Raw genomic sequence first — 25,751 nt, 5'->3', positions numbered from 1 at the left:
TGTTTAAGATATGGACAGAAACTGCACAGGTCTACCCATTAACTAAAAAGCTAAACTTAGTGGAATCTGAAAGCTCACTATGAAGCACTTACTCAGGGCCAAACTCCAACTTATGTTAAGTACATACACTGCTATTCTATACCCCACTTTTTAGCCTATTTTCTAGTAGGCTTATGAGATCACCCGGCATTCTGTATTTGTGTCTGTGTGTCCGCTCACTATCAACTTTGCAACACCTGGACCGATTTGAACCACATCGGGTAGAGTTGTGGGGATTTATAGGCGTAGTTTGTGATGATGTTTCCACACCAATTCAAGATGGCAGACGAGTAAACATGTAAGGCACAAGTGGGCAAAGTTGTGAATAGCTTAACCAATTTGAACCAAATTTGCTACAGCTGTAGGGACACATAGGGATGCCCTAATGGCGAGGTGTGTGATGATGTCATCCACTCCGATTCAAGATGGCAGCCACATTAACATCTGAGGCACAAGTGAGCTAATTTACATAAGAGCATAAGAACAACCTTGCTGAATCTACTCCAGCATCCTGTTTCACACAGTGGCCCACCAGATGCCTCTGGGGAGCCCACAGGAAAGAGGTATGTGCATGTCCTCTCTCCTGCTGTTGCTCCCCTGCAACTGGTATTGAGAGGCATCATGTGTCTGATGCTGGAGAAAGCCAGCAGACTAGTAGTCATTGATAGACCTGCCCACCATGAATTTGTCTAAGCCCCTTTTAAAGCTATGCAAGCTGGTGGCCATCACCACATCCCATGGCAAAGAATTCCATAGATTAATTATGCGCTGTATGAAAAAGTAAATATCCCAAACTTTGGTTTCATGGGGTGACCCCTGGTTCTAGTGTTGTGAGAGGCAGAAAAATTTATTTCCGTCCACCATTTTCACTCCATGCATAATTGTATACACCTCAGTTATGTCTGCCCTTAGTCACCTCTTTTCCAAGGTAAAGAGCCCCAGATGCTGTAGCCTAGCCGCATAAGGAAGGTGTTCCAGATTCCTGATCATTTTGGTTGCCCTCTTCTGCAGCTTTTCCAGTTCTACAATATGTTTCTTAAGATACGTGACCCAAGCTGTACGCAGTACTCCAGATGTGGCCACACCATAGATTTGTATAAGGGCATGATAATATTAGCATTTTTATTTTCAATCCCCTTCCTAATGATCCCTAGCATGGAATTAGCCTTTTTCACAGCTGCTGTGCACTGTTTCAACACTTTCAATAAGCTGTCCACCACAACCCCAAGATCTCTCTCCTGGTCAGTAACCAACAGATCAGATCCCATCAGCATATATGTGGTTGGGGTTTTTTGCCCCAATTTGCTTAACTTTACACTTGCTTACACTGAACCACATTTACCATTTTGTTGCCCAGCCCCCCAGTTTGGAGAGATTGTTTTGGAGCTCCCCACAATCCATTGTGGATTTCACTACCCTAAATAATTTAGTGTCATCTGCAAACTTGGCCTCTTCGCGGCTCACCCCAACTTCTCGATCGTTTATGAACAAGTTAAAGAGCACTGGTCCCAGTACCGATCCCTGGGAGACCCCATTTCCTACCTACCTCCATTGTGAAAACTGTCCATTTATTCCTACTCTCTGTTTCCTGTCCTTCAACCAGTTGCCAATCCACACATGAACCTGTCCCCTTATACCATGACTGCTATGTTTACTCAAGAGCGTTTGGTGGGGAACTTTGTCAAAAGTTTTTTGGAAGTCCAAGTATACTATCCACTAGCCTATTAACACTTTCAAAGAACTCCAAAAGGTTAGTGAGGCAAGACTTTCCCTTGCAGAAGCCATGCTGGTTCTCCTTCAGCAAGGCCTTTTCTTCTATATGTTTAACAATTTTGTCCTTAAGTATGCTTTCCGTCAATGTACCCGGCGTCAAAGTTATGCTAACCAGCCTGTAATTTCTTGGATCCCACCCCCCCAATCCCTTTTTAAAAACCGGAGTAACATTGGCTACTTTCCAGTCCTCTGGTACAGAGCCTGATTGTAGGGACAAGTTACATTTGTGGACTGCCTAACCCATTTGAACCAAACTGGGTACAGTTGCAGTGAGTGACACACAGGGACACCTCAATGGCACAGTTTGTGATGATGTCATCCACACCGATTCAAGACGGTGGATACATAAACTTGTGAGGTACAAGTGGGCTAACTTGTGAACCACTTAACCAATTTGAACCAAATTTGCTGCAGCTGTAGGGACACATAGGGACACCTCAATGTCGAAGTTTGTGATGCTGTCATCTACCCCAATCAGAGATAGCAGATGCATGAATGTTTGAGGTTCAAGTGGGATAACTTGTGAACTGCTTAACCGATCTGAACCAAAATTGCTACAGCTGTAGGGGTACATAGGGACACCTCAATGGTGAAGATTGTGACAATGTCATCCACCCCAATTCAAGATGGTGGCCACAAACACTTGAGGTGCAAGTGCACTAACCTTTGGACTGTCTAACCAATTTGAACCAAATCTGCTACAGCTGAAGGGACACAGAGATGCCTCAATGGTGTAGTTTGTGATCATGTCACCCACCCAATCCAAGATGGCAGATGCATAAATTTTTGAGGTGCAAGTACACTAATTTGAGCACTGTCTAACCAATTTGAACCAAATTTGGAACAGCTATAGTGAGTGACACACAGGGACACCTCAATGGTGCAATTTGTAATGATGACATCCACCCTGATCTAAGTTGGCAGACACATGAACATTAGAGGCACAAGAGATTTAACTTGTGGACTTCGATTTGCACCAAATTTAATCCAGATGTAGAGACAGTGAAAGGAAAGGAGGCTGATTAGTTCTTACTAGAACAACTTCTTTCTTTTATAAATAGCAGTGGATGGGTGTGGATTTTGGGTAGAGGCTTTGGGGAAAAGGTTTTTCCCCTCACAGTGGCTGACTTACAGAGAAATGCAGTGTGGACACATCAAGAATACACATCGACACTGTGGAGAGCTGTCCCACTCTTGCTGTGTCCATGTGCACAGCGGCAGGAGTGGGGAGTGATTATGGCAATCTTTTCTGCTGCCAATATACCCAGTGCCTTCCAAAAACATGTCCCTGAGGGACAAACAGCACTCAGGGACATATTCCTGGAAGGCACAGACACTTCTGGAGGGAGCAAAGATTGCCCAAAGACACCCCTTCGCAATGTGCTCATGGGTGCAGTTGGAGCGGAGAAGCTCTCTGGCTGCATTACAAGTCGCCTCCAACTGCTGAAGACGTAGCTTCCACTGCATCCTCTCTAGGCTATTCTGGATGTCAGCCTCCATTTCCCCCAACAAAAGTCTTTCCCCAAAGTAATTCACCCTGGAAGAAAAGCTGCTATTGACATCAACTGCAGCTTCCCTCCAGGGCAAATGGCACCTTCAGTGGAGGGATTGTTATTGGGGCTGTCGTATGGGAGAAAGTGTTAGGTCTTCCCTTCCCCACACTCTGGTCCTGACTGTCACCCTCCCTCATGACTATTACTTGCAAAACAAAAGATAAAAATTGAAGGGCAATTAACACCTTACATAGTAATTGTGGTTAATGTAATGTGTAGTTTGACCCTCACAATCACTAAGCAAAAGCATTTAATTAAGAATGCACCTACTTTGTGCCACAGGGTGGAAGGAAATGGCTATTTTAGGCAATATACAGATGCAGTCAATAGTGCAATTAAAATGTTCCACACAACTTAATAGCTTTTAATCTCTAACAACAAAATAATTAATGGCAGACATAAAGGTTTAAAATTCTTCTGTGCTTCAGAGAAATATGGACATCATCAAAAATAAAAGGAAGATGCCTTGGGTTAAATAGAGAACTACACTATTCCACTGAGGGACTACAAATGAATGGATACTAATCTTCATATCAATGAACACTAAGAGAGGTCCCAGCATTGCTCAAAACAGGGAGGGGGGAGGGAGAAAGTGGTGAAAGTAAGTGACAGAATTTGATCATAGGTAACCTCGTCCATATTTTTTAACAGCAGCCATTAATGGAGCTGCTGTCCAAAATGATATCTGGATTGGCAATGGCACCTTGAAGGCAAGGGAAAAGGGACATAAAACCACCATAAATTCAGCTTTAGCAGCATTTAACCTCAGAACATTTCTCAGATTTAAACACAAGAAAGTCAGCACTATATTTTATCATTTGACAATCCACAGCCGTTTTAAGCATGGGAGCTTTGAAGAGAAATTAATTTTGTTTTTAGGAGAAAGGACAATTGGGTGTTACGTATACATTGCCATTCTGCCAAATATAATATGGTCTAATGGCTGGTTTAGACAATACATCTGCTGAATGCTAGATACTAGGATTTGGGCTGTGTGAAGAGAAGTGGTTGGATGACACACACACCCCACACCCCCAACTATTAGGGAAAGGTGCCCCAGCGCACTAGGAATGGGGAAGGACACACACGCTCACAGAACACACACACTTCCTTATTGCATAAGGTCAGACGGAGGTCAAAATATCATCTGAACCAGCCCTAATATGGGAATCCCCTTCCACAAAGAAGGGCTGATTTGCAGATATCCTCCCCAGAGTGGCTGCTCCAGGCTAGAACAATCCAGGCAGCAATAAAGTAGTCCACTGTAGTCACAGAGAGTTTCCCCTCTTTCCCTTCACCATATTGTAAGACATGTCTCAACAGTCACTGGGTCCTCGCTTCAGGCAGGATTTTAGCAGTATGAAAATACACCCAATTTCATTTTCCTTGGGATGACTCAGCAGAGGGGGATTGATCATGCAGACAATCTGGGAATAGTGCATAGCTCAGTGGCCGGGCATCTGTTTAACGTGCAGAAGGTCCCAGCATCAATCCCTGGCATATTTAGATAAGACTAAGGGAAAACTCCTGCCTAAAACCATACAGAGCTGCTATCAGTCAGAGTAGACAATACTGAGCAAGATGGACCAATGGTCTGACTCAATAGAAGGCAGCTTCCCATGTACCTGTCTGACTGATGATCATACTTTAACTCAGAAAGTATTTTACCATGTTCTGGCTGATAGAGCTTTGTTTCTTTTTCCTTTGGTGTAGCCTATAACTTGGTTTGTTCCCATGAGTCATCTTAAGTTCGTTGCTTTGTAAGAAGTTTCCTTCTGCTCACCTGCTCCCTGTTTGTGGCTGGCAAACTCTGATTAGCTGACATCTGCTATCTGTTTGCCCCATTTGTGGCAAACTCTGACTTGGCCTGTCTGAGGGTCTCTGTGGGGATAGGTAGCTGATTACCCTGAATGGGGTGCATCAGAAGGCCAATGAGTAGGGCTGGGCTAAACTTTAGAAAATGCAGTCCATGATGGGGGTGGGATCAAAACTGCCAGTTCTTTCGCATTTTCAAGCATTTCTACCATTCTGGGAGAGAACATAATGGAGTTCTTGGAAACTCTGATTAGCTGGCAATAGCATTTCCCCCAGAATTTCCAGAAATATACATTGGTTGACACTAGCTGACTGGAGCTGTGAGAAGATCCAATAAGTTGCCTCTCCGAAAATTGTACCCTCACACACCGGAAGTGCCAAACACACACACACACCAAATAACCCAATTTAGTGGCAAATGGGATTGCTAAAGTATGCTGGGCCCAAGCCTTGATCAAAACCCCACAATAAAAACTGAAGTATGTTCTGCTTAAATAAGTTTTAAGTACACTCTGCTAAATAAATTCAATTTTTTCACCTCATCCAGTATTGTTTCCAGCATGAAAGCAGGAGCCCATCGCTGCTTATCCCCAACCTCTGCTACTCAGAGGCATGAGGTTTTTAAATTACAACCCTCTTAATTCTGTCACCTTTTTGGAGAAAGGAGCCATTTGAACATGCCTTTGGTTGTTGCCACCTGTTGATGCAGACAATACAATATAATCCATCAGCTTCTTGTTCTGCACTGATTAAGTGGCATTCCTGGCACCCCAAGAACCCATTTGCCAAATACCCATACGCATATAGCCATAGTTCACTAATAATACTTTTTGCCCCATCATTAGGGACTTGCTATCCAAAACCACTTTGCAGCTACAGGCCATATCAGGAATGCTCCCTGCACATATTCTCAACTTGAAGCAATTTAGATTTGTGAGAGTAACACCTAGCTAGCAAAACAGCTAGCAAAATTTTATCTTGGCATTTCAGATGCACAAGCAGCCACTTAGAACATAGTTTTACGTTTACAATCGATTTAAAACATAAATGTATGAACTGTGTTTCTGCTGCAAATTTAAAGAATAAAAAGCAAAGCATTTTGTCACTGAGGCGGACTATCCCTTTCAAAAACAATTGCTTTCCCTGCTAAGTCTTATACTGTCTTAAAGTCAGGAAGGAAAATGCTGTAGTAGCTGAACAGTTGTCCAAGCATGCAGGGCACCACCTGCTGGGCATCCACTATATTGCAGCTCAAACATCAAGGTGTCAGCCATGCAGCTCTCCTGAATGAAGGTGTACAAAGTTGCCTTACAACTGAGTTGGTAATCTTGAATTCACCGAGGAAATTGGAAGTTGGACATGCTTGATAAACACTATATTATAGTCGTTATTTGATTAATTACAGAATACAATCAGGTCACAAATAGCTGATTATACCATGCAATCAAGTACCACAGCATGCTGTGTGTGTGGTGTGTGTTTTCCTCTAAATTAACAATCGAGAATGACACACATGACAGCACAACTGAGATTCACATATAATAAAAAAGTGTTACACTGGCCATGTTCCATTCACAATTCTCTGCTATTATCATCATCTACAAGATGCAAAATGTTAACAGAGCATATCCAATCCCTGGAACATGTTCTACCTACATAGCAGACGAGGGTAATCCTGGTGTACACACAGGTGGCAAAGCTCCTGTAAAATAACTGCTATAGACTAGCTCTATTCAGATGTCATGTTGTAGGAGTATACAGATGTCTGTACGCAGGCACATGTTTTTGTTTCCTGAATGACTGTACCAGCCTGGGTACAGGCCCCTTAAGTGCATTTTTATTTTTACATTTTTTATTATTTTTTTAATATCCTGCTCTTCCTCCAAGGAGTCCAGAGCAGTGTACTTTATCAACAAAACAACCCTGTGAGATAGGTTAGGCTGAGAGATACGGGACTAGTCCAGAGTCACCCAGTGAGTTTCATGGGTGAATGGAGATTTGAACTCAAGTCGACCCGGTTCTAGTTGGATAGGAAGTATAGGCAATCCGCGACAGAGTGAATAATTGTACCTCTGTACAGATCTATACTTGTGTGCGCTCATTGTATGAGTGCTCAAGATAATTTCTGAATAGAGCTGAAGAGTATCATACCTCTTTTTTCCTACAACCCCCATAATCCCTGGCTGCTATAGCTGGGGATTATGGGAGTTGTAGTCCAAAAACAGCGGGGGGGGTGCTACGTTGAGCAGGCCTGCTTCAGTCTCAGTGTGTCAAGTTCCCACACCAGCAAGGTGCCATTTGCACTGGGATATGGAGATTGTAAGGAACAGCGGGGGCCCTCTCCTACTGCTCAGAAAGGATCCCTTCTCAAAATGGCAGTAGATATGAGACCTCCAGTGGTGGAGTTCTGTGTGGTGATGGGTGTCCTGCTCACCAGAAAGCTACTGCTTTCTAACAAAAGTTTCCAAAGTGGTTTACATAGAGAAATAAATAAATAAATAAGATGGATCCCTGCCCCCCCAAGTGCTCACAATCTAAACATCATGATTTTGTTCTGAGGGAGGGGAGGGGAGAGGAGGGGAGGAGGGAGGAGAGGAGAAGAGAGGAGAGGAGAGAGGCTGGAGGCTGCCACCATCCAACTCCCATATTCCAGCTGAAATGGCCCCTCCCTCCCCCAGCTGCCACCACAGAGTGGCCAGGGACCCTCTTGCTCTGAGGGGAGGAGAGAAGAAAAAAGCGAGACTAAGGCCCATGTACAGATGTAAATGTGTGGCTTGAGATATTGTCCTTTATTCTGGCTGGGCAGGTGCTTGGAAACAGGCTTCTGAAAGGGGAGGGCACATAAATGGTTACATATGCAACCATCTCCACTTTAATCTCTCATATCTATTTTCGCGGTGATGAAAGAGGAATACATACCAATGTTTTACAAATGTTGCACCATTCAATGGTATATGTAGAGGCTGTTCTCACGAGCAGCCAAGACCGAGCTGGGGAAGCTGCGCCTGGGCTTGGCTGCCTGGGGGAGCCCTGGCGGAGAACCTGCCTAGGGAGCCCCCCTCTTAAATGAGGTGAAGGGAGCAAGCACTTCCTTAACCCCATTTACCTGACTGTGTGTCAGTGCCAGCTGCTTTTAGCACACACTGATGCTTGCCCATCCCTGGGAGGAGCGACAGCGCAGCATCTGGGTAAACGATCCGCACACCCAGCACCAACATGATGATTATCTGCAGGGGAGGTAAGTTTTCCAAGGCTTCCTCTCTGCCTGCACATCCCCGCCACCCCATGCTTGATCATGGCAAAGGCCCCTATATGTACTCTGGATATGTTTTTGCTTGTGGTCTCTAGCACTTTTGCTGCTTTTAACCTGCTTAGGGACTTGAAATAGTGTTTTGTGTGTTATCTATGGAAATATGATCATTATGTTATTTTCCTTGCTTGCCTTTAAGAGACATTTACATGTAATTGAGAACTCTGAAGCATTGCCTTTCTCATCATTGTGAATTTTTCACCCTATTAGTGCAACTAATTTTAACTACTGTTTGTTTTTTATTATTATTGTTATCATCTATTTCCCATTTACACTTGTCATAAAGGAACAGTATCTTTTGAAGCACCGTAGTTTTGATAGGAGGATGTCTGGTTTGGGAAATAATTATTTGAAACACAAACTGAAAAGTAATCATATTTGGTTTAAATTAGAAAGGCTAATTTAATAGCAGATAATGTGTAAATCGTTTCCTTACAAGAACACAGAGTAGGCTGTCACAAAACCGCAGCACAATTTACATTATAATGGGCTTCCTTATCATCCCAGAGTATAATTGTTTAGAACATTTTGATATAGCCACTAGCAAATAACATTTTGAAGTTGTATCTGAGCAGCTGCCAACATTTATATTGGCTCACAAAGGCCTCTAACACTATATGCACACACACTAACAACGGATTGTATAGAATATGCATGACTACAGGCAATATCAAAATTGCTAACTGCTAATCTATATGTATTCTAACCTACAAATTACATCTGAGTAGTCTTACCACAGAGCTAAAGAACTGCATTCTGTTGGGTTCTTTGCCTATAGTTTGCTTATAGAGAGCAAAATGGTACCTTCCAAAGTAATTACAACTGGCCATTGGATAACTAAGCAAAGGGGCACCTTTTAAAGTGATGATTCTCTCAATATTTGGCATGGGAGGAGCAAATGCCCCTATCCAACCGCAGTACAGCATCCTCCCAGTGGCTGTTGCTTGTATTTCTTTTTAGATTGTGAGCCCTTTTGGGACAGGGAGCCATCTTTACTCTTTTGCTTCAATGTAAACTGCTTTGAGAATATACAACAAATATTTGTTGTAGTAATACTAGTTACCAAATTTTCAAGATACAGGAGGACCTCGTTACTTGCCTATGCACGGTCGGGTAATTGACACCTGACCTCAGAATACACAGGGGATAACGTGTGTGTGGAGGGTTAAATCCGTATATCCGAAGATTGGTGGTGGCTGGAAATGACCTTGGATGTCCTTTATGGCTGCCATATTGAGCTCAGGAGCCATTTTGTGGCTCGTTTAAAGTGAAAAAAATAAATAAAACCATGATTTTTCACCAAAAAATGGCGCAATCGATACTCTTGGGGGGGTAATGCTGGATCCCTGTGGACCCAATAAAATGGTCCAATAAAAACCACAGTCTGAAACACTTGGGAGTTGCTGCTAGTCAGCATGGACAACATTGACTTTGATGGACCAATCGTCCAACTCAGTATGAGGCAGCTTCATATGTGTATAGGTTCATCCCGTTTCCCTTAAAACTACAGAGCCACCTGTCCATGCTCCAACCTGCTCCAACGACTAACTGGCCAGTGCCTTTACCAAAGATTTCTCTGTCAGAAATTCTCAAGCTTCATCGCAGAGAGCTTCCCTATGTTTAAATGAGAGAAAAGAATAAATAATAGCAACCATAAAAATAATAAACTGACAAGATGGGAAAAGTTCCTGAATTGCAACTTTGGATTACTGATATGTGTTCCCTGTCAGCATGTGAACTGGTCTTTGTTCTTCGGCAAGGTAAAAAAGAGGAATTTTAAGCAATCTGGTCGAACTGTAATGAATGGTTTATGTGTTGAAATATAAGATATATATCCTTGAAGTAGATGCCCCCCCACTCGTTCTGGTTCCCTCTTTTTCCTCTGCATTGGTTGTATCTTACGTTTCAGCAATATTTAAGATTTTTTTCTTTTTTTCTTTCCCCCCTTTAAAAAAAGTTATATTCATATGTAATATTATTATCAATGATCATGTTTATGTACCATAATTTCATTGCAATAAAGGGGGCGGGGGTAAAGAAGGAAAAAGTAGCTGGTAACTTAAAATCATGATTCTCATCCACAGTCTGTTAAAGTAGAAGAGCCCTAAGTGAAAATTTAATGGATGTAATCTACCTTTCACTCAATAGTTCAATGTGATTTGATGGGATTTTATAGAGAATACTGAGAGGGCTTAACTTTTAGATGAAATAGCTTTGCCTTCATAGAAAAGAGTTTTTTTCTACTTCTACTTCTACTAGTTTCTTATTCCTTTTCTTTCTCCCTTTAGATTTGTCCTCCACGCCCACACTTTTCTTGTTTTCTGCTGCGATAACCACTGTTTTTATTTCTCCCTTCAAAATGTATGCATTCAACAAGCATGTGTGCTAAAGCTTAGGCAGAGATTCTGTATATACATGTTCATGCCCGATCCTAGCGTATTAGACTGCTGTTAGCTCAAGGGCTGAGACTACAGCAGGGCTCCTATCAGTCACAGGGGCGGTGCTGAAAACATACTGGCTGACGTGGAGTCATATGATACACACCCCCATGGTGGCTATGTTCCTGCTTCAGCTGTGTAGGCAGTCATGTCTTGCAGCGGGGAGAGCTATATTCACCAATCTCTCCCCATAAATGGGTTGTGGAACTCACTCATGGTTGAGATCGCATGGCTCCCTCTCTCCTAGCCTTTTAGAGGAATCCAAAGACTGCCCTTTTTAAACAGGTGTTTGGCCAATTAGTGGCCCCTGCCTCTCTCTTGAATGTAGCAGTGTTTTTGTTTTAGCTGTTTATTTTTACTGACATTTTCTCTCTTGTTGTTGACCAGCCTGGGGTCTTTAGACAAAGGGTGGTATAATAATAATACATTCATAACTATAACAATAATAATAAAGTCCTAAGGGTCGCACAGCCACCTAGTGGTGCAGCAGGGAAATGACTTGACTAGCAAGCCCAAGGTTGCCAGTTCAAATGGGAAATTGGGCAGCAGCGATATAGGAAGATGCTGAAAGGCATCATCATATTGAGGAGGCAATGGTAAACCTCTCCTGTACTCTACCAAAGACAACCAAAGGGCTCTGTGGTCACCAGGAGTCAACACCGACTCGACGGCACACCTTACCTTTAAGGGTCGCACAGCTCTCAGGGACATATTTGTGGCTTGTACACAGCGCTTCCTGGGGGAGGGAAGAGCAGCAAAAAGTTCCTTGCATGCACCCACCTGCACTGTGGAAGTGGGAGAGCAGCTACCACAGGCATGCATCCTTCTCTGAATGTGTAATGATAAGCAGTGAAAAGAGCAAATGTCATCAACAATATTACCTTACCACAGTGATCTGCATTTCTGTACATGAGGCCTCTGGAACACAAAAGATGTCAGCTGAGGAATTTTGGATGTAATTCAAGGCAGTAATTAGTCTATTTCTTACACATCCCAGTATGCTAAAATATTAATCTCAATAAAGAACCAAATTAACATGCACAAAGAACCTGGGAAGATTAGGAGAAATCTGAGTAATGATATTTGGGAGGCAACTTCTTATTGTCACTGGATATATATATCCAGTGACAATTACTATATATACATATATATATATATATAGAGAGAGAGAGAGAGAGAGAGAGAGAGAGAGAGAGAGAGAGAGAGAGAGAGAGAGAGAGCGCTGTTTTTCTTCAGGATAAAAGCAAGAGCGCCTTTCCAAAGCAAAATAACAGAACGGATCTTCTTAGAATCCCAGAATATAAGTGATTCACGAGCGGATATATTTTAGCTATCTGCCCTGCTCAGGAGAGATAAGGGAACTGGTAGTCATCTAGCTGTATCAATGGTTACTTGCTTTGTGGTGTTCAGAGGCTGCTGAATAATGGCAGCAATGCTTGGGCATATCTTTGTTTCCATGTAGGTTATCTTCCTAAAGATTTGAAATAAGAAGTGCTACAGGGAGAGGAGAGAAAAGAGGACTCTTGTCTTTCAGATGCAGATGTTGCATGAGAATACTTTCACTTGAAGATCTGCCAGGAAATGGGCAGGAATAAAAGACAGAGGAGAAGAAGGACAGTTTTCAGATTGTGAAACTAAACAGAGATCAGTTTCATGTCTGCAGTTCTCATTCGCTGTTTGGTAACTGGTGTGAATACAGAGTGAGTTAATGAGTGGTAATGGAAAGCAGATGCTGCTAATGAGTGCCCCTATTCATTAGGAGCTAGATCCTCTGTCAGTTATAAATAAGGACTCCTTTATTGACTTCAGCCAGTTTATATGTGCATAACAAGAGCTTGCTAGAGGATGCTTTAAAAAGCAAAGCAAAAGTCAGCATATACAGAATACAGTTGGCAAGTATAAATATAAACACAAAACTAAGCAATTGTCTCATTCGGCTATGGCAGGGGTTCTCAAACCAGGGTCCCCAGATACTGTTGGACTACAACTCCCACCATCCACAGTCACAATGGCTGATGGCCACTGTGGCTGGCGGTGATGGGAGCTATATCCCTAAAACATCTGGGGACCAAAGTTTAAAAAACCCCTGGGCTATGAATAAGGAACCCACCATCCATAAGACAGCCTTGTGAATGTCAGTGTGTGACATCCCACAATGCTGAGCTCTAAGTTTCTGCAGAAGTAATGATTAAGAGACCAATGAGAAGAAGAGGCATTCCCACAAGGCACAAAACCCTTTAAATAGTTCTGAAACTTGTTGGGAGTAGTTCTCCTTTTTAACTCTGCTGTTTGGGTACTACTCTCATTCCTTCAAGTCCCCCAGTGCTGTCTACCCTGATCATTTGTTCATTCATTCATTCCTTCAATTTCTATACTGCCCTTCCAAAAATGGCTCAGGACGGTTTACATGGAGAAATAACAAATAAATAAGATGGATCCCTGTCCCCAAAGGGCTCACAATCTAAAAAGAAACATAAGATAAACACCAGCAACCGTCACTGGAGGTACTGTGCTGGGGGTGGACAGGGCCAGTTACTCTCCCTCTGCTAAATAAAGAGAATCACCAAGTTAAAAGGTGCCTCTTTGCCAAGTTAGCAGGGATAGTCAACAAAAATTCTAGTCTATACTCCCAACAACACCAATTTATATACCACTTTTCAACAAAAGTTTCCAAAGCGGTTTACACAGAGAAATAATAAATAAATAAGATGGATCTCTGTCCCCAAAGGGTTCACAATCTAAAAGAAGCACAAGATAGACACCATCAACAGTCACTGGAAGTACTGTGCTGGGGTGGATAGGGCCAATTGCTCTCCCCCTGCTAAATAAAGAGAACCACCATGTTAAAAAGGTTCCTCTTTGCCCAGTTAGCAGGGGTTAATCCCAATGCTGTTTTACTGCTGTGAATTATTCTTTTGTTGATTGTATAGTGTTAACGTTTGTTGTTAGCTCTCTCTTCAGTTTTTGCACCATTGCTTGATATCGCCCAATAAAGAAGCCCATTCTTCCTGTTTATGCAAGTCTTTGACACATACCACAAGAAAGCAAATGAACTGTACTACCGTGTATTACCAGCTCATCTTAAATCTATGTCAGAAAGGGATGAAGTCCAAAAAAAGGGGAGAGAGTTTAAGTCCTTGCATACATAGTTAGTGTTGCTTTACATATTAGAAAATTATGTTTGACAACTTGACATTTTAATTCATTTAATCCAATTAAGCTGTTAGGAGATTCAATTATGGCATAACATGGGTCGGGAACTCCTCTGTCTGTAGTGGCCTCCTTCTTATCCCATTTCTAATTTCTATTGCTTTTTATTAACAGAGCTGGAGAACTCATTAGGAGCCTTGTTATCATTAACATTATTAAACTTTGTCTTCCTCATTTTCAGTAACGTTTTTATTTCTGCTGTCAGTAAGGACCACATCATTTAGCTCAAAATTACCGAGACTACAGAAATTACTGGGGGAGGGGGGCATTCCACTCTTTCCTAGATTTTGAGAAACTGTGTAAAATTTCCTCCAATGTTTGCTGATTATTTGCCATGCAATTTTCAGTATATGCAAACTGCTCAGGGGGAAAAGTGATGTTATCAGCTCTGTTCCCAAGAAGGCTCAGGTGGGATTTGAATGAGTAGCCTGAAGCAACTTAGCATATACAGAAAACGTGGAACTAGGAAACTGGCTCGTTTTTATTGCTTTTTATGGCCAACTGCAAATTAACAATGGGCAACTAAGATAATGATGGTGGGACACTAATTGGACTGATATTTTTAGTGCAGATCTAGATGATTCAGCATATAGTAGGCAAACAATACCACCATTGTTCTAATTTCTTCCTATCTTCAAATAATAAGCAGGCTGGAACCAAACTAAGATGAAATATAGGAGACAGATGGTATGGCTACCAGAAGATACTTGAACAGGTTAAGGGGAGAAGGCCAGGATCATAGTTCCCACTCATGTCCCTCTCCTCTGTCAGGTATAGTTTCCATTAGTTCTTCCCCACTAGTTGTGACCATACTTAAAAGTTTTATAAGGTACCACAGTCAACTATAGTTAATGCTAACCAGGACTGGGTTTCACACCCTGGTGAGCAGTAGGTTGACAAGTAACTGTTGGGAAAAACTTGCACTAGAGAACATGTGACCCTAGGGATTGTTCCCAGTTTCTTAACCATGGATAAAACACCTGGCTATGTTGGGTCTGTACCCACTCAATGAGACACTCAACCCCTTCTGCCAGTATGCTGAAAGGACTGGAATGGTTTACATTTATAGCACTTAGCAATAGCAATAGCACTTACATTTATATACCGCTCTATAGCCGGAGCTCTCTAAGCGGTTTACAATGATTTTAGCACATTGCCCCCAACATTCTGGGTACTCATTTTACCGACCTCGGAAGGATGGAAGGCTGAGTCAACCTTGAGCCCCTGGTCAGGATTGAACTTGTAACCTTCTGGTTACAGGGCGGCAGTTTTACCAGTTTTACCATTTAATATCCATATTAAAAAATTGTAGTCCATTCTTCTGTTAAAAATATAGCATCCAGAGGGGTCCAAGAATTAAAAGAAAACAAGCAATAATGAACAAACAACAACCATAAAAATACAACCAAACCAGTAGAGAGGATAAATCAGTTGCTAACAGAAACCAATCTGAACAGGAGAAAATGCATTAACTATTCAACTCAAAAGCATCCTAACATAACGCTGGAAAGCCAAGAGTGAGGCAGGGACCAGAAGAGGGAGTTCCAGAGCTTCGATGCAATGGCAGAAAAGGCTCTGTCCTCCTCCCTCGTTCTCGGCCATTCGTTCTCAGCCCTCCTGCCTCCTCTTCCCTCCGCCAATGTTTTTTTTCCTCTGGCTGGCTGCCTGGCCAGCCACTTTTTCCAGCCAGCTGCCACTTTCTTCCCTGCCCCCCGCCCCCGCTGCTTTCTCTCCCCTGCCGCCACTTTCTCTCCCCCCACCTGCCACCGTTGCTGCCGCTTTCTCTACCCGCCCACCCACCTGTCTGTTCGCTGGCCTCTCTGTTTTTCTTATGTTCCCAACCACCGTCGCTTTCCTCTCCCCCACCCCTTGCTTGTGAACTCTCATGAGAGCTGCCACACATGGGATTTGCAATGAGTACGTCTAAGAGAATTATATATAGAGATAGAGATATGTGAATAACTGCCTATGTACAGATCTGTACCCATATACACTGTACACAAATTGTACAAGTGTTGGACATTATTGTGTGAATAGAGCTTCTCTCTGTTTACCCACTCTGTGTCCCCTGGCCCTGGAGGATGGGTGGGAAATAAGTAATCACTGGTACAGGAATTCACAGTATATTCTAAATATTTTATTCAAACACTTTGCTTGATAGAAAACTGAGTGATAAAAACCATCACTCAGATTCAAATTCTGTTTCAGGATTTAAACTTCTATAAGGACTGTCTGTAGTAGCAAAACAGTAATTTCCCCCTCAAGCCTCTACAATCATCATTCATAACAATTCTTTCTGCAAAGGAATGCCCAAGCTACTGAAGTAACATGTCAGCAAACGGTTTGATTTGCAAATGATAGACAAACACTTTAAAAAAATGCAACATACTACAAATATACATTTCAAAGCTACTATCAGGTAAGGAGGTAGAGTTTTACTTAACCCTGATTCTAAATTGGATGCCTTTTGTTGTTGTTATTATTTATGTAAAATGCACACATAATTAAAATGCATGTTAAGGCAGCATGAAATGAAGAAATTACCCATTTCTAGCATGAATTACTTGATTAAAAAAGATAGACTGTTTTAAATGCCAACTTGTTGAATAAATCAGCAATGGTACACTGGTTAATTACAAACTTGGTTAGCTAAAGAATCCTGGAGAGATTTAAAATGGAATAAATGTATAACTGCCTCTTAATTGACAAACAGATTGGAATATCTGTTTGGTTTACAGAGGGCCACACTATGCATCTACCCCTAAAGGCTCCTTATGATTAGCTATAGATGAGGCTGTCGATCTTCTGTGAAATCCATAACCTGCTACCGAGTTGGTATTCTAAAGATCTTTGTCTTGCATTTTTGTCAAACAACGTTTCTAGCCCTCATGTTTGTGCATGCTTGATGATGAGTAGTGGCAACTGTAAGATCTACTGGGAGAGGTCACAAGTGCTTTACATGCAGAAGATGCCAAGCTGCTGCAAGTAAGAAGTAATAATGGGCAGTGTGAAGCAGGGGTGTAGGGAGCACTTGGGTGCCCAGAGGCATGCACCCCAAGCCACGCCCTCTGCATCTGATGTTAGATGCAGGGGGTGTGGCCAGTACCGGGGACAGGGCCAGTCAGCTCCTGCACAGCTTTTCCAATCAGAGGTTCATTGAATCCCTGACTGGGAGCTCCTTTCCCTGCCTCCTTGGTGTCAGATGCAGAGGGCATGGTCACTGCCCAGGAGAGGATCCGTTCGGACCCTTTCCCAACCTCCGCAGTCAGTTTTCATTGAAACGCTGGTTGGCTGGGCTTTCTTCTCCAGCCCAGACAGCATTTCAGTGAAACACCAGCTGGGGAGGAGAGGGGAGTGCCTCGTGCTTCCAGCCAGCGAGCACTTTGTTTGCTGCCTGGGTACAGGAGGGGGCAAGGGGGTGCCCTGGCAGCCCCCCAGATCCTGGAGGCCGGGAGACAGTCCTCCCTTGCTCACTGGTTCCTAAGCCCCTGGTGTATAAGAATGAGGCCTGAACCTCTTCTTTTGTGTTACAGATTTCTGTAATGAATATATATTGGCTTACTCCCTATGGAGGGGTTTGATTTGATTTGATATGTTTTAAAATAAAGGCGGGAACTTGAGTTGTTTTGATTAGTTTGTTTAGAATGGGGAAAGAGATTAAAAGCAGGCTTGCCTGCCACAGAGGAGTTCAAGTTGGTTGGAGTGCAAGTTCCAGTTGGAGTTGAAGCTGGATTCTTGGAGAGCCAGAAGAGAAGAGCTACTGAGTTAGAGCTGAGAAATCACTGGAAGAGTTGAGCTGAAACCCTCTGAAGAACTGAATCACACTCAAAACAGTTGAAAGGACAGTATGGAATTGAACCACCGCAACTGGATAGAAAGAGCAAGATCTGAGGCTGAGAAAGCCAGGCTCACTGCAGAAGCTGACTAGAGGTGATTATAAGAAGACTCCTGGTAAGGACACTGAGCTAGGGCACTGTATTACGTACAGATTAGATTGGAAGCATTTTTCTCCTATTTTATTTGTTCCTTATGCTCATATGGTTGCTGTTTCTCTGTACTAAATTTTTCAAAAGAACTACTATTTTCAACTATTTTAAAGTAAAGTTTTCTTGTTTTGAATTTATAGCTTGGAAGCTTCAGTCTGTTTCCCACCATCCCATGTTTAGAAGCCTTTCCACCCTACCTAACTTTGAGAGAAACAGAGGTTTTGAAGGCTGTTTCAATAGACACCGTCAGGAAAACAAATATACTAAAGTGAACTTGGTGGCAGCGGTGAAATGTAAGATCACAGGGTGAGACTGGGTTGTGACAGGAAGATTCAGACAACCCTTGGAAAGTAAATAGGGAGGAAGCAGTGGTTTCCAGCAAGTACACACTCCCACCACTGACTTATATTTCTATCCATTTCTGTGTCATCTCAAGCTGGAAATGTTAAGTGGAGAATGTTGGAACCCCTCCACCACCCAACATTGTCCAATTTCAAATGTACAAGTGGGTTGACGGAGTGGTCCTGATATTCTCCACCCAACATTTCCAGCTTCAGATGACAGAGAAATGGGCTGAAGTACCCATGCGTGGCAAGAGCACACATTTGCTGGGAACCACCACTTCCTTCCTCCAGATTGTCTGAACCTGCCCAATACTGGGTTAGATGGACCAATCATTAAACTCAGCATAATGGATGAAAGCCCCAAACTGGTAAGGGAGTTGAGGTCTGGTATGCTGTGATGAGGAAGTGGAGTTTTGGTGCCCTCTACTCTCAGCCTTCAGAAATGATTGGCCAGCACTAAATGGACTGTGATTCCTTGTCACCTTCCTGTAAATTTTTCTTCTGCCCCAATGCTGCTACAACAGTGTATAAAGCTGTTTTATCAGACCCCAAAACAATTCTTAGCGACTGGTCCTCTTCTTGTATTGACTTTGAAACACTGTGTAGTTTTCTTAAAACTTGAATAAGTATACACATACTCCAGAATAGAGATAAAATGCCAAGTTCACATCTTTCTGGGGAACCTTCATAAGAGTTTTCTCTTTCTGCTTTTATAAATATGCACAGTGACAACAACATGTCCTATGTTATACACATGTTCATCGCTTAATGGCTGCAATGTCAAGTGATGCCTTTCATGTGTGAAAGAGTCATCACAGGTAGATGCGTCATATCAGTCAGTCACTCTTTATTATGGTATTTGACCAATATCAAAACATCTAAAACAAATGTAAATTTTAAACATAGCCTTATTGATAACCTATCTGTAGACTGGATCTAACCATTAGCGAGCACAGCACGTCGAACTTGTATTTCAGAACAACAGAATTTTGCAACTGTGTGAGTGATAGACGGATTCACATCTGTTAACAAATATCTGACATAGAATTTGTTCATTCATCCTGGCAGTTTATGTAAAACAGGGTCAATTAACCTTCGCCTAAGACCTTTATAAAAGACGCACTGCAAGAGCACATGTTCAACTGACTCAATCTCCTCAGATTTACAGGGACAATATCTCTGCTCAGTTGGAATTCTGCTATATCTGCCAGTCAATAGTTCCGAGGGGAGGGCATTCATATGGGCTCTCGAGAAGGCCCATCTAAGTTTAGGGAAGTTGAGGAGGAACAGATAATCTGCTGGGCGAGTTCTTATCTCACCACTGAGCAGGTGGAATGACCTAGATGTCCTTGACAGGTCATTCTGAAACACAATGTCCCAGATCCTTGGTTTAATACGTTCTTCGGCCCTGACCAATCCCACAGAGAGGAATGCCTTAGGTGAAAGACCATAGGTATGGAGTTTCCTAACACAGTTCTCCCACCAATTCGAGCAGTGCCTATCCAATAATAACAAGGGAAGGAGACCAGAGGTCATTAAGTTGATTCTTGCCCAGTTTATTAGTATTAGATACCAGGCTCTGGCCTCTATCAAGACAACACTCGCTTCCAGTCTCAGAAAGGCATTAGAAATACATTTGGGGGTCAGGAATAATGTTCTTAAGAACCTGGCTTGTACCCGCTCCAGGAGGGAATAGTTAACATAGGGTCCCAGCAGTTCCCCATATAACATGCGAGCCATCGACTTCAGCTTGGCAGCTGGAATGAGCATCCCTCCTTGCCGCCTGTGGAAGTTGAGAGTTGCTGATGTACTTCTCTGTGCCCGAGCAGCAGCATATCTAATTTGGGCGGTCTTCCTCCCAGATTCTTGAAATATGACCCCCAAATACTTAAAACATTTAACCTGCTCTATATGTGTCATATCATCTCACAACACTTTTCAACAGAAGCAGTTGCACTGTAAGTCACCAATTGCTTTTCTCAGTGGCCAGATCGGCTTTCGGTTATTGATAATACTTTAAAAAATTCCTGATGGTCAGTGCTGGATTAAAATCAAACTGGCTGCATAACTGAGTTATCAGATGCTTTGCCATGTGGTCATCAATAATCCATACCACATGTTCATATGGCCCCATTTTCAATAAGCTTTATCAATCATTCCATATCTCCTTCCATTCTTCTGTGAAACTTTTTCTGTCTGCTTCCCTTTCCTCCCAGTTTAACCCCTGATTCTCTCTTGTTCCCTTAGAGATTAAAGGTATGCAAACCAGGTGTATCATTAGGAAACTTCTATCAGTAATTCTACATATGTGTGAGAGTGTGTGTGCGCGCACACCTGCATATATATTAAATAAAGCAATCAATGTTAGACAGTCAATCAATGTTAGAAAGTCAATCAATCTCCATTATTTAGTTCCAGCATTTCCCTAAGTAAGTCATTGCCATTAACACACATGCACGCATCACTTTTCAGTCATTTAAACCATTACCTCTTGAAGAACCCTCTTCATTTTCAGCAGTAATGTTTTGACTGCTGTACAGTCTTGCATCATCAACCGGAAAGGCAACGATTCCATCCCTCCACCTTCTTCCATGGCTGCAAAAGGCCACTCCACAGATGGGCTGCTGGCTAACTGGCTGACCCGAGGGCACCTAGCTTCTCCTCGATCCACCTCCTTTGACAACTTGAGAGAAAGATTCCTGTCAACATATAATGTAAAGAACTGTTAGCCATCAAAACAAATATTTTGGGAGATAAGGATAAAGTGTTGTTAAAACTGAGATTGCATTTATTTACACTGCACATCGAGCTAATATATTCTGACTGTAATAAGTAGTCCTCTTTTAAGGGTTGCCTTCATCTAGATAAGCCTACCCATCTCAAACCCTAAGATTCATCCATATTAGCCTACCCAAACCCTTACAAATCCTACAGACTCTCCTAACCACCATTAACTCTCAAGTGTGTCTGGTGAGTACAAGGAATAAGGCCTTCTTTGTGGTGGTCCTATGGTTGTGGAACTCCCTATTCTCAAAAGTCATCAAAATCAAGCTATCTTTTTTCCTATCTTAAAGCAATGGAGTAGACACTCTGCTGTTCTGCAAGGCTTTTTATCTTCATTTTTAATCTCTGCTGGCTTTTATTTAATGCTGTGTTCCATCTTTTATTACGGTTTCATTATTATTTTGCAATTTTATATTTTTAGTCTTGAAGATTTTGTCTTCAAATACTGGGTATATATAAATGAAATAAACAAATAGTATTCAACATGTACATATCTGGGACATTCTTATAACCCCAATCTGCTACATATGACCTCCTTTCTTTTTTGTTATATATCTTCATGATGACTCTCAAGCCCTCCTCTCATCAAATGCTCTGCAAAAACGCATCTTTTTAGGCAGATCTTTGGTAGTTTTATTTAAATGTTTTGTGTTAACTTTTAAAACCGTTTTTAGCTGTTTGTTGATGTGCTTATAGATTGTTTATTTGGCTGATACAAAAATGCAACAAACAAACAAAAATCTACTGACAATACCACCATGTCTGCAAGATGCCTTGGCTTTTTCTTTGAGTCCTCTCTCGTCTTTGTGAGAAAGGACTCAAATATGTTTATATTCATATCCAGCCCATCACCAAACCATGCCATTTCTCCCTTTGCAACACTGCAAAAGTGTAGCTTCTCATCTATGAACTCTCAGCAGAAATTTGGGGTCACATCTGATCATCTCTCACCTAGACTACTGTAGCCATTTTCCATTGTTGTATCTCAGGCCCCCTCCCCATTCAGAACTTTCCCACTGAAACCATTCACCTTTCTCACCCTTCTTTAAATCCCTACACTGGGTTCCTAAGTGCTCCTGCATCCAGCACTAAATCCTTACACTCAAAGCACTCCATGGTCTTGCCTCCCACCACCTTTGTATCTCCATATTCTGTAGCACCCCTGCCCTTTATTTCTTCAATTGCACCACCCTCAGTTATCCAAAGATCTTAGGAACATAGGAAGCTGCCATATACTGAGTCAGACCACTGGTCTATCTAGCTCAGTATTGTCTTCACAGACGGGCAGCGGCTTCTCCAAGGTTGCAGGCAGGAATCTCTCTCAGCCCTATCTTGGAGAAGCCAGGGAGGGAACTTGAAACCTTCTGCTCTTCCCAGAGCGGCTCCATCCCCTGAGGGGAATATCTTACAGTGCTAGTCTCCCATTCATATGCAACCAGGGTGGACCCTGCTTAGCTAAGGGGACAAGTCATGCTTGCTACCACAAGACCAGCTTTCCTCCTCTCCTCCTCCTCATCTGTTGCCTCAAACAAGCCTGCGTCTCTCCCTTGCTGACCCTTCTGCTTAGACATGCCTCCAACAACAGTGTGATGCCACATCTCTTACGTAATTAAAATCACTCCCAGTGGTGCACCTAGGTAATTTTGGCGCATGGATTGCACCCGCCGCGAGGCTCCCCCTGCCATTGCGAGCCCCTTACTGTGGCCACAAGCCTCCCCCTGCCACTGTGAGGCCAAACCACCAATTTTTTAAACAATTCTAGCCGCTGGGGGTGGGGTGTGTGTGTGAGCTAAGCAGGCTTCTCCGGCCTCCTCCTGTGGTGGTGGTGGGAGTGGGAGCAGCCGCTGGGCCTGACTGTTTGGCCCAGTGGCCCCCTGAGAACTGTGCGGCACTCCAGCGTGCCTGTGCAGTTGGAATAGAGCATCATGACACTCTATTATAGAGTGCCTCAGGGGCTGCTGGACTGGACAGTCAGGCCTAGTGGCTGCTCCAGCTCCACCTCCTACCGTTGCCACAGGTGGAGGCAGCTAGAACTATTTTTAAAAAATCAGAGGATTGACCTTGCGGCAGGTGTGGAGGGCCCCCTGGGCCTTTGGAGCCCCCCCCCAGACCTTGGGGGCCATGGGCCAGGGCCCCAAATTTTGGCAGTAAGAGCGCCTATGATCATTCCTCAAAACCCACTTTCCCCATGAAGCCTTTGGAACATATGAAGATAGGAAGCTGCCTTATACCATTTCAGACCACTGGTTTATCTCACTCAGTATCTGACTGCACTGATTGGCAGAGGTTCTCCAAGGTTTCAGGCAAGAGTCTTTCCCAAACCTATCTGGAGATGCCAGGGATTGAACTAGAGACCACCTGTTGCAAAGCAGATGCTCTTCCCTGAGCTATGGTCCAGTCCTTTAAAAGTCCATTCAAAAGCCAAGAATGTTAAATATTATACTTTGTATCTATTAGCAGTTGGAGTTAGAACATATACAAAGAAAAAAAAGAGAAGTATGATATTAAATCCATATTAGATTCAGATTTCTCCTATAATCCACCAGTGTGTGCATTAACCATACTTCTGTGCTCTAATTATACTGTGATAGCATTACAAGTGAAGTTGGTTGGAACGAAAAAGATTAAACTAAAATATAATCTGAGAATCTCTGTGTCAGTTAAACTTAATCGCATGTGGCTAGCAATATGTCCTCATTGTGGGTTTTTCTTTTCCTTTTCCCCATTTTGAGGCAGAAAATGAACATCTACAACCACAGTCACATAAGTAGGGGAAACATATTTGAATTACTGCTGCATGGATTCATTTTTCAGATTCAAACACACTGTGATAAAGATGTGTATAGTGCATAACAGACATCATTGTGTTTTATCTACATGCTATAGTTTTAAAATTGTTTTAAAACATTGTTTTAAAATTTTAAATTGTTAGTGTTAACTTTTTTTGCTGTAGTTTATTTTAACTAATGTTTTAAATGTTTTCTTTTGTCATTTATTTTGTTTTGTTGTAAACCGCCCAGAGACGTAGGTTTTGAGTGATATAAACATATGTTAATAAAATAAAATAAAACAAACACACACACACATATATATATACATCACAATGCCATTTCCCCCCACAAGACAAGAGAACACTGCAAGTCCTCAGGCCATGAAAAGAAATAATACAATATGAGCATGTTATACTACTACTAATATAATATTTATATCAATCAGTTTATTATGATCACAGATCAGCACAGATAATATTTATATATCGCTGGTCACCAAAGTACTCAAAGAGGTTTACATAGGGAGAAAAAATACATCCAGAAGGTGGTCCCCTGTCCACAAAGGGCTCACCATCTAAAAAGAAACATAAGGCAGATACTAGCAACAGCCACTGGAGGGATGCTGTGCTGGGGCTGGATAGGGCCAGTTGCTCTCCCCCTGCCAAATATAAGAGAATCACCACTTTGAAAGATGCCTCTCTGCTTAGTTAGCAGGAGTAACCATTGGTTCACATAATTCTGATTTTATCCACTTAAGTGGAACATGACACTTCTGATATTTACACTTCTGATACATCTTAGAGATGTATCAAAATGTACATTCTCAAAAGACATGATCGAGTCAACCCCGCCCCCCTTACCACATAATGGCATCCCATACTGAAAATGTCCTCCCCAGAAAAGCTCATCTGGTGTCATCCTTGATGGCTTTCTGGTGCTGGGCAAATACTTTTTTCAATTTGCCAGACAATCCAGCATCTGGTACAGCTGACTGTAATTGCTGCATTATGGTTGGCTGGCTTTTTAATTGACTGATTTTGCCGTCCCTCCTCACAGCAGTTGCATTTTATTGTACATTTTTTATTATTTTAATTGTATGCATCCTGGGAGCTTATGGTGACGGATGGCTAATGAATGTATGAGCTAATTACATAATTCGATATCCATTCACCCCAACCCACTTCTTTTTATGCAGAGTAACAGGATGCATGCTGCTGCACATAAGCATTTATTCTGCATGAACAAAATTACAAAGAGGTGATGGTTAGCAGAAGTTTTTTTTAGCTGGGTAGGGTTAGGGGAAAGAGAGCCTGGATTGTGAAAGACAGAAGTTGTGGGTATGGAGAAGGAGCTCCAAACATTTGGGGAGCACAGAATCAGGTCATATGACTGCCTCTTTTACAGACTGGTGTGTGTGTGTGTGTGTGTGTGTGAGAGAGAGAGAGAGAGAGAGAGAGAGCACGAACACAAATAAAAGAAGAATCAGTTCTGTGCTTCTTGCCCCTCAACCCCTTACTGATCCTTATATCTATGATGTTAGACAGCTTACGAGAATTTAAACTTCACTGACACAAAGATTCCCAGATTACTTGGCTTAATCTTCTTAGTTCTCATCAACAGGACTTGCAACACTGCCGGAGAAGAATTAGCCTGAACACACACAATGGACTCCTAGTGTCTGCACTTCTTATTATCAGCTTAGCAAGAAAAAGACCAGTAAAACAGTCT

The 25,751-nt window shown here is 42.4% G+C and overlaps 1 protein-coding gene across 4 annotated transcripts in view; it reads right to left on the bottom strand.

The window, feature by feature from the left end:
• Positions 1-25,751, bottom strand: part of CCSER1 (coiled-coil serine rich protein 1) — a 1,155,632-nt gene that overhangs the window by 660,652 nt on the left and 469,229 nt on the right. For all 4 annotated transcript variants that reach the window (XM_053252659.1, XM_053252661.1, XM_053252660.1 and 1 more), the window contains one exon: positions 20,957-21,167. In XM_053252659.1, coding sequence (XP_053108634.1) covers positions 20,957-21,167 — 211 coding nt within the window. The remainder of the gene's footprint in view (positions 1-20,956; positions 21,168-25,751) is intronic.

This window comes from Hemicordylus capensis, chromosome 5, assembly GCF_027244095.1.
Source record: "Hemicordylus capensis ecotype Gifberg chromosome 5, rHemCap1.1.pri, whole genome shotgun sequence".
In the NCBI taxonomy this organism is placed as follows: domain Eukaryota; kingdom Metazoa; phylum Chordata; class Lepidosauria; order Squamata; family Cordylidae; genus Hemicordylus; species Hemicordylus capensis.
Note: the sequence above shows the minus strand (reverse complement) of the source record. Positions and strands in the feature narration are given on the sequence as shown.